General features: G+C 42.7%; 2 protein-coding genes and 1 long non-coding RNA gene across 3 annotated transcripts in view; all 3 read right to left on the reverse strand.

Annotated features, from left to right (window-relative positions):
- Positions 1-528, reverse strand: part of LOC138967731 (maltase-glucoamylase-like) — a 55,503-nt gene extending 54,975 nt beyond the window's left edge. Inside the window, exon 1 of the mRNA XM_070340387.1 lies at positions 1-528. This exon is cut by the window's left edge and continues 39 nt beyond it. Within this exon, the coding sequence (XP_070196488.1) occupies positions 1-315 (315 nt within the window). The 5' untranslated portion in view covers positions 316-528.
- A 1,259-nt stretch (positions 529-1,787) lies between these two features.
- LOC138965870 (alpha-amylase-like) lies at positions 1,788-9,920 on the reverse strand. Its single transcript, XM_070337965.1, has 10 exons — positions 9,832-9,920; positions 9,135-9,268; positions 8,517-8,668; positions 7,669-7,858; positions 5,729-5,905; positions 5,335-5,481; positions 4,789-4,953; positions 3,907-4,106; positions 2,405-2,688; positions 1,788-1,900 (listed from the first exon to the last, which is right to left on the reverse strand). Exons 1-10 carry the CDS (start codon positions 9,869-9,871, stop codon positions 1,863-1,865), a joined length of 1,527 nt encoding a protein of 508 aa, XP_070194066.1. The 5' UTR covers positions 9,872-9,920; the 3' UTR covers positions 1,788-1,862.
- A 2,199-nt stretch (positions 9,921-12,119) lies between these two features.
- Positions 12,120-13,648, reverse strand: LOC138965872 (uncharacterized). The gene is made up of 3 exons (XR_011455544.1): positions 13,402-13,648; positions 12,833-13,116; positions 12,120-12,231 (listed from the first exon to the last, which is right to left on the reverse strand). It is a non-coding gene; the product is annotated as an uncharacterized lncRNA (long non-coding RNA).
- Positions 13,649-13,874: the final 226 nt, after the last annotated feature.

Here is a 13,874-nt window from a genome sequence, read left to right on the forward strand (position 1 = left end):
CATAACGGCCTTGTCGATGGTCCGGTGAAAAGGACCCGCTGTGTTAGACTGAAGATGGACTAGAAAACCTTTGCTTGTGTCCTCCTTGCTCCTCATGCTGTAACCTTGATTCTGCAAATCGTAGTAGCAGGCTGGAAACCCTGGAGGATGGCTAGAATCATACACACAGTGCCGTTGTTCGCATTCTTGGCGGGTTGGAAGCGAAGATTCCGGAAAACAGTCGATTTTCTGAACCGTAGTTGGTTGGTTTTGAGCACTAGCGGTGTTCGTCGGCGGTAGAACCGCAAACAGCAGCGGTAGAAGAAATGGTGACATTTCTGCTTTATTGCACTTGTGTCGTTTTGCCTAACAGTCTAAAGATACACTTTCTGGGCGTGAAACTGCCATCTAGATCGTATTTTAATGATTATCTCAAACACTAAAAAGATCATGTATCTGCTGTGCAACAGAATTCTCTAAATATTCTTTTTACTAAAACTAACACATTGTCCTCTTCTGGTTCAACGGGACACTTGGTATAAGGCGATCTAAATTCAAATAGCTCAGCGAAAATGCTCTGCGTGTACGTCTAATGCCACAACTGCATCCGCATTTAAAGGAACTATCCTTCTCGCACAAACCCTAATCTTCACCTCCACAGATCTGACCAGCAACTCCGAGGTGTGTTTTTTTCTCAGGCATAATCAGCAACATAAAACAATCATATGCACACAAACTTAAAGCAGCCACGCTTTCGATGTTGGGCATATGTCCAAGCCACAAGAGTTTGTATCAAAGCGCCAGTAGATCGAAGTATTCTATATCCTACTCCTTTATCCTCACTGTAGGGTTATTACTAATACTGCTAGTAAATCGTAATAGTACTAGTCATACTAAAGTAAGGATAAAGGAGTAGGATACTTCGATCCAGCGGCGCTTTGATACACGCTCCTGTGTTCTAAGCTGAAGGATGCTCGTTTCCCGTGCACTTGCCAGAACTGTGCGAGTGTGGTATTGAACATTATGGTGTTCGCGGGGAGGATGGCAGCTTTAAGGCTGTCAAGACCTGCATTTCTCTGTTACTATATGCATGTCCTCCATGGGATGTTTGAGTTTGCGCAATGTAGGTCATCGGCGGCAACATTTTTCTTTCGCGAGTACCTTCACTGAAGTATGGCTTGTTATCGGCGACTTGTAAAATGTGGGTCACCCACTGAAACTAGTTTTCATTTGAAGTCTTTTGCCCTAACCCATGGAGAAGCTGCAAAGTCATCTGTCTGTGAAGTGCAGTTTGGTACACAGAGTTTTCTACTAAAAAAAAATCCCCCAAAAATCGTCAAAAAGGTAAGAATGTAGGCCACGCAATGTTCCTATTATGGAACCACTAAACAAGGAAGGTGCTTACATCCTGAAGAAGGCAGTTACATGCCGAAATAGTGATATTTTATAAACGTACCTAACCTGGTTACTGGTGTGTTTTCTATTTATTAAAATCCACAATTGATTCTCTGCATGAAAAAAACAAGAGGGAAGAAAAAGAGAAGAAAAGGAGAAGAAGAATCATCCACGTTGTTAAGATACGGAAACTTACCACACACACACACACACACACACACACACACAAACACGCGCGCTCGCGCACACAAGCACGAGATATCTCTCTCTCTCTCTCACACACACACACACACACACACACACACACACACACACACACACACACACACACACACACACACACACACACATATGTATATCAACAAAGCTTATTTTATTCAGGGCACACACATAAATGCAACATACGCCATAAATACTTCACACCAATTTTATTTAATTGTACCATTTGTGATAAATAGCACACTCGAAAAATAATCAGCTTGTCGACCTTAACCTGTTCTCTGGGAGGTACTTCCAACCTTTGCACCTGAAAATTTAAATAAAAGTAGCAATTAGCGTGCAGACAGAGTTAATAAAACCCGTTGTTTCACGTTATTTCATCAAACCACGGCGTCCGTTTTCCTTCAATTTTTTTCTGCTAAGGCGTGGGCTCTGCGGAGCTGTGCGTGTATCGCGTGGGTAAAAAACAAACAAAACAACAACAAAAAAACACACACACACAAACGGTTTAATTCAAAACAATAAAAATAAGGAAGGCGCTTACAGTTAGCGTCATTCTTGTTCTTAAATATATTTAGCACACAACATATCGCCTCTAAAGCTCAAGCAAAAATGTAAGCATATAAAAACACTACCCACGAGAGAATCAGTGGAGAAGGGCTTGGAAACAAAAGAAAAATCAACAACATTAAAAACAAAAAACAAAACACAAGGAAAGACAAACCAACACAAACCAAAACAAGACAAAATAAACACACTAAAGAAAATGAGTGTTTCAGTGCACCCATTAAATTGAGTAATTCATACTGACCAACATGAATGGCCAGCATAGGGTCGTCACAGTCAGAACACACTTTGACGTGAGCCCTGCCGTCACCTCCCACGTTCACCGAGCTTCCCGTGCAGCGGCCATTGTGAAGGTCGCCGGATATGACGTCACAGTAGGTTCCCTGGGAAAGGCCGGTCTGCAGAGTGACGTCTATGGGATGACCCTCAAGGTTGAGGGCGATGAAGGCTTTGTTCCCACGGGAAAAGGCGATCTGATAGTTGGCGTCTGACCACCAGTTTTTCATGGGAGTGGTTCCAGCAATGTTTCTGTGTCGTTGTTTTTAATTTTGTATTAAAGGTACCATGCATCCTCTTTGCATACACGATAACGCTCACCTACACAGATCTGCCCTGGCTTTCGCGTGGAATTCTTTAAACAAGAAGAGCAAACGCTCGATCGAGTCACTTTCGCAGTTCTGAATATTATATGAGGCATCAGATGGACAGGAAGAAATTGCTATTCACAACACAATGAGTCACGTTCACATAAAATTTGAGCCCGGTCACTTTTATAGTTTCCGAGAAAAGCCCAACGTTAAGTTGTGTGTTGCCGAACAGAAAAGGCTAGTTATCTCCCTTGTTTTTCTGATAACGTTCGTAAAAGGCTACAGATGTAAATACTTTGATGTAAAGAATAATCCTACAAAGTTTCAATCACATCCGATGAACTTTGTCAAAGATATAAAATGTCTAATTTTTCCTTTGACGCTGACCTGTGACCTTGAAAAAGGTCAAAGGTCAACGAAACCATCGTTAAAGTGTAGAGGTCATTGGAGGTCACGACTAAACAAAATATGAGCCCGATCGCTTTGATAGTTTCCGAGAAAAGTCCAACGTTAAGGTGGTGTCTACGGACGGCCGGCCGGACGGCCGGCCGGACAGACTAACACTGACCGATTACATAGAGTCACTTTTTCTCAAGTGACTCAAATAATAATAAATTTTAAAAAATCAAACAAAAAAACCAGCGTCGCTGCATTCTGTGCAGAGTGGGATATTTTTTTATTTGTACAAGTTTATGTTCATTTAGCAAATTGACATATGTACCACTTACAAAATATATTCAAGACGATTACCACTCAGCACAAGAAGCGGCCCAGCTGTTATAGTGTTGGTATGTGTTTATCTATGAAGATGCTCTCCTCTGTTTAAAGTCCAGAAGAAATCTGAGGTGACGAACATAATATCTTACATGAGAATGTACCTTTAACTTGAAGGATTCAGCTAGAATCAGGGAAAGAATACATGAATTCATTAAGCAAATTTATATGAGCCGATCAGTCAAGCTATGTTACTCTGTGTGCTGAAATATGTTTATCGAGTTCAGTCTGAGATCCAAACCTGGGCTTTTGCATAACATTGATAAAAAAAAAACGCCACTGCATATACATGTACGCTTCAACTGCCTGAGCCCATGTTCTAGAGTAGCTGAAACAAACATCTGCAATTGGTCTCAAGTGTTCGACATTGAAAAGCAAAGAATACCTGAAGGCCACCATGTTGTACATCTGCCTCCAACGATGCTCGCAGACCCAGCCACCACCGCAGGACATGTCGGAGTTGATGCTGACGTGGGCGATGTCGCCGTTGTGGTTGGGGGGCCCCTGGTCAGAACTGGTGAAGCTGAAGCTGCTCATCACCCGGGGAAAGCCGTAGGGGTGGGCCAGCATGAAGGCCGTGGCTAACTGAAATCACAGCCAGAAGAATAAATACAGTCGAACCTCTCCTGGCGTACACCTCTCGAAAACGACCACCCTCTCATTACGACTACCCCATATGATCCCCGACAAGATTAGTTTGTATGTGTTTCCTTAGCGTCCTTCTGTCTATGGCGACAACGTTTGGTTTGGTTTCGTTATTGAAAGGTAGCAATTGCCTATTACTGGTTCAGTATTAGGCTAGAACAAAAATTGTTGTTGCAAGCGAGCTTAAGTTTTGCAACGACTTTGCGCTTGCTCAATATGAATAGAAACAAAATCTCAGAAAATGTTTGTGAGAAAAGGTTACTTAGGAACTCAGACAACTCGACGGCCTTTTTACAACTCAGTATTAAATCTCAAACGATCATTCTGCCCGCACAATAACTTAAGACTGAGTCAATTTGAGGTAGAATAATGGTCTCGTACTCGCATCCTGGAATGGCCATCGAACGTAGCCGTGGAAAGGCAATGTAAAGTAAGCGAGCAATTAACGCATAAATGCATAACTAGCACGGATTGAATATTTTCGCTCTGTATATCATACACAGGCAGGCTGTCTTTGACTTAAACAACGTTTTCTCGCTGTCATGAACCGACCGTTCTGTGATGATAGAGATACAACAGGATAAAACCGAATACAGAACGGCAAATCAGCAAAACCACTCACCTTGTAAGGCCGAGGATCTCTGTGAGTGAGGACACCACCTGCGCCACCGTGGCCCCTCTGGTTGTCATGGTTATCGATAAAGTTGACGACGTCATTTCCGCTCCACTCTCCCCAACCCTCACCAAAGTTTTGCAGATACTTCATGGGGTTTTGACGACGGAAAACCTTGCAAAAATAACATTACGTGTGTTGTTATCTTTTTTCCCCAGGGTGCCAGTAGTGCCAATACAGACAGAACAGCCTTTTGACCGTTAGTTTATTCATTGAAATTACAGTCCTTTTTGAGTCCTTTTGTCCAGTATGGGACTATGTTGATTTATCATGTGCCTTTGGACCGATCAAAGGTGTTCCTTCATTGCAGATGTTCTTTTGTTTTGAGGTATTCTTGAGTCAGATTATAAATACACAATGGTAATATTTTTTCTTGCAAGCCAATGTGGATCTTTCGGTCGACAGTAGCTTGCACTTCATCTCACAAAGTCAATTAGGCTTTTTTCTGGGTTTTTTATATTTTATTGTTGTGCAAAATATGGTACATGTACATACCTTGCCGAGTTCCAGGCCAAACTTGAAGTTGGTGATCCTCCCTGTTGCCAGGTATTCCTCACCCTTGATGGCCTCCCCTCCCTGGTCTATCACCTCCTGGATGATCAGTGGCGTCTTGCTTGATCCGAACACGTCACTACGCAGGTTCTGGTAAACAAATGTGTAAAATGCACAGAATGGACACATTATTACCTTTACAAATGAGTGGTGAAGAGTACATAGTTGGAAGGTAATCGCCAAAGTTCCTGAAATGAAGGATGGAAGGCAGGGAGAGATAAAAAGCGTGAAAGAAGATTCCTTCGACAGAAAGCAAAGAGCCTGAGAGAGTAGCTTTAAGATAAAAGAAATGCAGAAATATACAATACAAAACAAGCAAGCAAAAAACCCAACTCACCTTGACTTGTCCGAATACGGCCTTTAGGTCAGCTGGCCACATGTGTTTGGCAGCGTCCACCCTGAAGCCGGCCACCCCAAGGTCAACCAGGTGATTAAGGTAGGCCACCACCTTGCCCCGCACGTAGTCATGGCCCATGGCTAGGTCCACCAGGCTGCCCAGACGGCAGTTACGAACCTCAACAATTACGAAGTCAATTTCGTACAATTGTATTGATTAGGCGCTGCTCTTGTCTTTGTCCGTGTTATAGTCAGTCGTGTAAGGGCCGTTTTTACATTTAGTCAAGTTTTGACAAAATGTTTTAACATAGAGGGGGGAATCGAGACGAGGGTCGTGGTGTATGTGTGTGTGTGCGTGTGCGTGTGTGTGTGTGTGTGTGTGTGTGTGTGTGTGTGTAGAGCGATTCAGAGTAAACTACTGGACCGATCTTTATGACATTTTTCATGAGAGTTCCTGGGTATGATATCCCTAGACTTTTTTCATTTTTTCGATAAATGTCTTTGATGACGTCATATCCGGCATTTTGTAAAAGTTGAGGCGGCACTGTCACACCCTCATTTTTCAATCAAATTGATTGAAATTTTGGCAAAGCAATCTTCGACGAAGGCCGGACTTTGGTATTGCATTTCAGCTTGAAGGCTTAAAAATTAATTAATGACTTTGGTCATTAAAAATCTGAAAATTGTTATTAAAATTACTTTTTTATAAAACGATCCAAAATTACGTTTATCGTATTCTTCATCATTTTCTGATTTCTAAAAACATATAAATATGTTATATTCGCATTAAAAACAAGCTCTGAAAATTAGAAATAGAAAAATCATGATTAAAATTAAATTTCCGAAATCGATTTAAAAACAATTTCATCTTATTCCTTGTCCGTTCTTGATTCCAAAAACATATAGATATGATATGTTTGGATTAAAAACACGTTCAGAGAGGTAAAAAGAATAGAGATATAGAAAAGCGTGCTATCCTCCTCAGCGCAACCGCTACCGCGCTTTTCTGGATTGTTAATTTCACTGCCTTTGCCACGAGCGGTGGACAGACGATGCTACGAGTGTACGGTCTTGCGGAAAAAATGCAATGCGTTCAGTTTCATTATGTGAGTTCGACTGAGCTTGACTAAATGTTGTATTTTCGCCTTACGCGACTTGTTGGTTACTTTTGGCGTCAGGTTAGCCAACTCATTTTTCTGATAGATTGTAACACCGCAATACTTAATCTAAAGTCGTGGGGCAATATTCCAATACTATTAGTTCAAAGTCGCAGCGCTACAACAGCACCTTCCCAGACCTTCCCCTGATGCCGACCGGCACGGTTGGCCTAGTGGTAAGGCGTCCGCCCCGTGATCGGGAGGTCGTGGGTTCGAACCCCGGCCGGGTCATACCTAAGACTTTAAAATTGGCAATCTAGTGGCTGCTCCGCCTGGCGTCTGGCATTATGGGGTTAGTGCTAGGACTGATTGGTCCGGTGTCAGAATAATGTGACTGGGTGAGACATGAAGCCTGTGCTGCGACTTCTGTCTTGTGTGTGGCGCACGTTATATGTCAAAGCAGCACCGCCCTGATATGGCCCTTCGTGGTCGGCTGGGCGTTAAGCAAACAAACAAACAAACAAACAAACAAACCCTGATGCCGTTGTGGCAGGTCCTGCCTATCCCGCATGGGTCTTATCGGCCACCAGCGTACGTGCTTGCACCAGACGTATACAGCCTTCATAAATCTTCGTTTGCGAATTGAAACCAAGCCGTTAGTTAGTGAAAATGTTTCGAGAGATGTTTAAGTGTTACGCCTTCACGACAAAGCCATTAGAGGCATGTGAGGTACCTTTAATATGTCTTAACATCCTATGACCTTACATAGAGCAGTTTATTGTCATCCAAGCAATCGCGTATTGCTTTCGTTTTGAAGTCGGAAAAAAGGGACAGTTTCCCTCACCTCTTCAGGGTTGCCATAGTTGTGGATGCTGCCGTCACCGGAATGACAGGTGACTCCGTTGTTGAAGTCGTTGGGACCGAAGGGAACACCGGGGTAGTGAAGAGACCCTCCGTTATACTGTGTCCCGGCTGTTCCCTTGCCGCTGGCTTCAGCTCCTGACATGTGGTCGATGACAATATCTGCGTATATCCTGCAGAAGAAAACGGTAATTTAGTCACGTGACAGATGTTATTTGGAGAATGTAATATTATATTATTTTATCTTTGTATATGCATGTATTTCTATAGCAGTTCCAACTCTGCGCAGGAACTACCTAACTATTGATTTTGTTTAGTCTGCATCCGAATGGAAAGATATACTCTTGTTCCTTTTTAAAGCCTTGAAGGAGCTGTAGTTGTGTACACGATCTTTTACGCGGGAACAATGTATCTTGAAACTATTTTTCCAGGGCCGGACCAAGTTCGTTTGAGGGGGGGGGGGGGGTTTCCAACTGAAGGCAGGGGTCCAAAGTCCACTTGGATGGCCAGGGGGGGGGGGGGTTCCGGAACCCCAGGAACCCCCCCCCCCCCCCCCTGATCCGGCCCTGTTTTCTGCAGATGAACGGGTAGTACTAACCATGACGTCATATTAAATGTATTTGGACCTTTTACATTTATATTTGTTTTATAAAATTCCAACTGCATAGGAAGTATCTAACTACTGATTTTTGTTCCACTATATGTCCCAATGTAGGGATACTAGTATTCCTTTCCAAAGCCTAGAAGGAGCTGTGGTTGTGTACACGATCGTTTACGTGTAATTTAAATTCTCTTTCTGGAAGGATGATCGGGTGGGAGTACATGTACTACCTTACACCGGCTTTGTTACAACGGCTGATCATATTCCTCAGAGCGTTTTCGTCCCCACTGCGAGTGGTCAGCTTGTAGCTGACCGGCTGGTATCTCTCCCACCATGGCCTGAACGGCGTGGTCCATACGGCGTTTTCGCTAGTTGGAGAAATCTGATGAAAAGATGATTAAATTCGATCAATTCCACAAAACTTGTAAATGTGGATACTTTGGAAGGTAACAAACTTCAGTTTAAAATGGCGTTGGTCATGTAAACTAAATCGATTACTTTGTTCCCCGTTTTTCTTGCATGCCACCACCTCTGATATGTCTACCACCTCCAAGCTTACGTTATGAATACATGTAAAAACAAGTTGTTTCCAAGGTCACACGCATGCATGTGATCTATTTGATGGATTAATCATAAGTTATGCTTTCCGACAAAATCACCTATATGCATGAAACATGAGCTACTGCACCCTTATACAAAACACAATACACACACACACACGGCATACACACACACACACACACACACACACACACGCACGCACACACACACACACACACACACACAAAACACACAAAACACACACAAACAAACTCAAACCAAGAAAGCAACCAACAATTAGGAATGACCTGCACACCGCAGTAGCCATAGGGTCCCAGGAAGGTCTCACACTCCTTAGCGATGTCATCCCAGCGCCATTCAAACAGGTGGGTGATGGCCGACCTGCCGGGAGCACAGTTCGGTTCGTGGTACGCTGCCTGTGCTACAAGAAAAGAAACAGCACTCAGAGGCGATGTGGACAATAACGCAAAGATATAGCTCATTATTGACGTGCAATAGAGGGTTTTTTCAATAGAGGTTTTACGGCTGTGCAATAGTTACTTTCTTCCTATTATTTGGGTTCTTATTTCCCCCAAGCAGAGCATAGGTCATTGACGGTGTTTCTCCATCGCACTCAACTATATGCTGCTGTCTGAAAACTGTGCACGTTATTCTTCTCACGGCATCTTTATCCCTTACGTTATCTTTATTGTATGCAGTGACATTCAGAAGTTCTGGAAATTCGGAGAATTTAGAAAAAAAACGCCAAACAAACATCTCAAAATCAGCAAATCACGTCAAAATATAATTGGAAACAAAGACCGTACAGTGAAAATGCTCAATAAGATTTGTCTTATCTGGTTAGGCTAATCATCAGAAGCCTATTGTCTGCTTTGCCATGTCAGCTAGCTATAATATTTGTATTACATTGTGTGTGTCCCATGTTAAAGGTACAGCCGATGAAGATTGAATGCCTGATAAAAGATTCTTATTCGAAAACCTTACCTGTAACCAAGACAACAGCTAGAAGACTCAGCGGTATCATGTTGTTAATACAAGCGACTGTAGAAGAAAGTACAGAGAAAGAACAAGCGTTCTTTTTATCAGCAAACTGAAAGTTGCGAAATGTCTTACAAACAGACACGGACAATGGGGCTAGGGGGGGGGGGGGGGTATATTGGGGGAGGGGGGTAGGAGAGAAGGGACGGTGCACCAAAAGAAGGAGCATGTGGGACAAGGCTTTTAAAGAATTCAAAGATGTATTTAAAGATATCACCCTTCCCGTGTACAAGATCATGTAACCACCACATATCTGTCCAGGCTTTTACATAGAATCAGAGCATCCTTTCACTTTGGCGCATGCTAAACATCGACAGCCTGGTTGCTTGAAAGAAAAGACCCAACATTATGTGTTTTACATCCCACTCTTTACAGCCGGGAAGCTACCAGACTGGTTGTGTTTAAAGAGTTCGGACACCGATTGACCAAAAAATAGATTTCGCTAATATTTTCCCTATGATATTTTCAAAGTGTGTTGAAGCAAGTGTGAAAAAATGAGAGAAATCAGTCCGACAGACTTTATTATACAGAATTTGGAATTTGATGACATGCCTAAAATCATATGAACGAGGGTTGGGTAATTGAATGGGGTATCTGACCGGTCAAATACAACCACATAACCTATTTGGGAAGTGGTATTAATCCCCGGCTATTACGTTTGTTGTAGTGATGTGTTTTTGTTTGAAAAATTGTGACGTGTCTTTCCGATATGGCTGAAAATAGCGTAATTTCATGACCGACGCTGTGTGGTCGCTTTTTGTGCCGTTAATCCTGATAGTTCTTATCTTTTCATCGAAGTCGTCCTATGAAGAGTAGTGAACTCATATGTGACTTTTCAGTGTGTAAAACTTATACTCTGTTGAATATATAAATACCGAATGGACTTGTTTAAGGTATACATGCAAATAAAGGTACTTTAATATTTCACATAGGCTGATTTCCTGGCCTCTGTGTGTTCTTATTCGATATTTACACCCCCGGTATAGGGGTGTGTATCTATAGGTTTCACTCGATGTGTTTGTTTGTTTGTTTGTTTGTTTGTTTGTTTGTTTGTTTGTTTGTGTTCGCATATAGATCTCAAGAATGAACGGACCGATCGTCACCAAACTTGGTGAACAGGTTTTATACATTCCTGAGACGGTCCTTACAAAAATTGGGACCAGTCAAACACACGGTTAGGGAGTTATTGGTGGATTAAGATTAAGAGTGACATATTAATGCTCAAAGGGAAATAACCATTCTCACTGCCACCAACCTCGACGTACCCTTTACGCGAATAAACATTGAGACTTGAGACTTGAGACTTGAGACTTGAGACTTGAGACTTGAGACTTGAGACTTCTGACTTCTGACTTCTGACTTCTGACTTCTGACTTCAGACTTCAGACTTCAGACTTCTGACTTCTGACTTCAGACTTCAGACTTCAGACTTCTGACTTCTGACTTCTGACTTCTGACTTCAGACTTCTGACTTCTGACTTCTGACTTTTGACTTTTGACTTCTGACTTCTGGCTTCTGACTTCTGGCTTCTGACTTCTGACTTCTGACTTCTGACTTCTGACTTCAGACTTCAGACTTCTGACTTCTGACTTCAGACTTCAGACTTCAGACTTCTGACTTCTGACTTCAGACTTCTGACTTCTGACTTCTGACTTCTGGCTTCTGACTTCTGGCTTCTGACTTCTGACTTCTGACTTCTGACTTCTGACTTCTGACGGGGGTGTTTTTCCTACCTCGGAGGAATTTCTTGTTTACTATAAAATGCACTTGTTGCAGAAGAAAACAATCTAGAACTAATTTGCGACATGTGAATCTGGTCTAAAATGAGTACATTTTCAAAAGAGGACAGGTGAAAACAGAGGATCAAGAAATGGCACAGGAGGCCAAAGAAGCAGCTACTTTAAGATAAGATAAGACAGTAATGAGGCAAGCACATGGTAGACAGAGAGCACGCAACGGAGTATTGGTACAGAAAGACAGCACGTACTTGGCCAGACAAACGGAAACAGAGACAGATTGCCACACGCACACATACACACAGATTTACACACACAAACACACAAAAACACACATAGATAATACAAACACACGCACACTCACACGCACGCACGCATACACACACATACACACATACACACATACGCACACACGCACGCACGCACACACACACACACACACACACGCACACACAAAATACGCGCTTCACGCTTGAAAAATCGAGCGATATTAGATACTGCTTTATTTTCACGGGCTTTTACTCAGTATTTCGTGTGTAGGAAAACCAAAAATCAATTTAAAAACAAGAAATCAGCCGGTCCGATGTGAGCTTCCTCCAACCTTTGCTCCTGGAAAAAAGAAAGAGCAGTAATAAAAAGAGTGTTTTGACACAAAATACGGTAGATATAATGTGCATGTGGCCTTTCCAGCTTAATAATTATTTTGTACATTAACGGTTCATCACATCAATTTACGCCGAAACGAATCTGCTTTCTTGGACGATTAGACGAGAACCTCGATCTATTGATATTTAAAGTGGACAAGCAAGATACACAAATTATGATAAAAGGTGATGACAGGGCCTATAGAGTGTTGGGTTTGTCTCTTTGAACAAGGCAGGCAGCAATAATAACAAAAGAAATGCCACAGAAAACAAACAAACAAACAAACATGTATGCAAAATAAGCATGTCCATTCACAGTCATTGGAATAGTAATATACTGACCAACATGAATGGCCAGCATAGGGTCGTCACCGTCATTGGAATAGTAATATACTGACCAACATGAATGGCCAGCATAGGGTCGTCACCGTCATTGGAATAGTAATATACTGACCAACATGAATAGCCAGCATAGGGTCGTCACCGTCATTGGAATAGTAATATACTGACCAACATGAATAGCCAGCATAGGGTCGTCACAGTCATTGGAATAGTAATATACTGACCAACATGAATAGCCAGCATAGGGTCGTCACAGTCAGAACACACGTGGATGTGAGCCCTGCCGTCACCTCCCGCGTTCACCGAGCTTCCCGTGCAGCTGCCATTGTGAAGGTCGCCGGATATGACGTCACAGTAGGTTCCCTGGGTAAGGCCGGTCTGCAGAGTGGAGTCTATGTGATGACCCTCAAGGTTGAGGGCGATAAAGGCTTTGTTCCCACGGGAAAAGGCGATCTGATAGTTGGCGCCTGACTACCAGTTGCTCATGGGAGTGGTTCCAGCTATATTTCTGTTGAAGAAGGAAAGAACACGTGGTGGCTTTGTTTTTGGGAAAACTTACCAACTAAAGATTCGACAAATCTAGCAAAGTCATGCAGGTGTTCGCTAAAAAAAAAAATGGAAATACTTGTGGCTGAAGTATTTTTTGCTTTATTGTTTTGTCAAGAAAATCAAACGTCAATCAAAACTTTATAACAAAGTGAAGAAATGAATCCTTGACCATTAAACTACTGTTTAGCCGATATTTAAACGATCGGCTGCGTTTCTTATCTTAACAAGTATTACTCATGAATACCTGAAGGCCACCATGTTGTACATCTGCCTCCAACGATGCTCGCAGACCCAGCCACCACCGCAGTACATGTGGGAGCTGACGTGGGCGATGTCGCCGTTGTGGTTGAGGGGCCCCTGGTCAGAACTGGTGAAGCTGAAGCTGCTCATCACCCGGGGAAAGCCGTAGGGGTGGGCCAGCATGAAGGCCGTGGCTAACTGAAATCACAGCCAGAAAGACTTTACACGCACTCTAAGTTGAAGTGTTTCGCACTTAACACACATTCTGTAACCTATTTTAAACACAACCCTCGAACGCTGAAGAATAGCATATTACGTAATGCTACTAGCAAAAGTAGCACACATGGTAAACACAAGGTGAATACCTCACGTGGGAGTGTACTGTGCTCGTCTCGTGCAGTCGTTCCAGACCAACGTTTGTATGGTCGTCAAAGTTACGCGTGAACCATATATTCCTTTCGACTCTTGCCATCTCGA

The sequence above is a fragment of the Littorina saxatilis genome, linkage group LG5 (assembly GCF_037325665.1).
Source record: "Littorina saxatilis isolate snail1 linkage group LG5, US_GU_Lsax_2.0, whole genome shotgun sequence".
NCBI lineage: Eukaryota > Metazoa > Mollusca > Gastropoda > Littorinimorpha > Littorinidae > Littorina > Littorina saxatilis.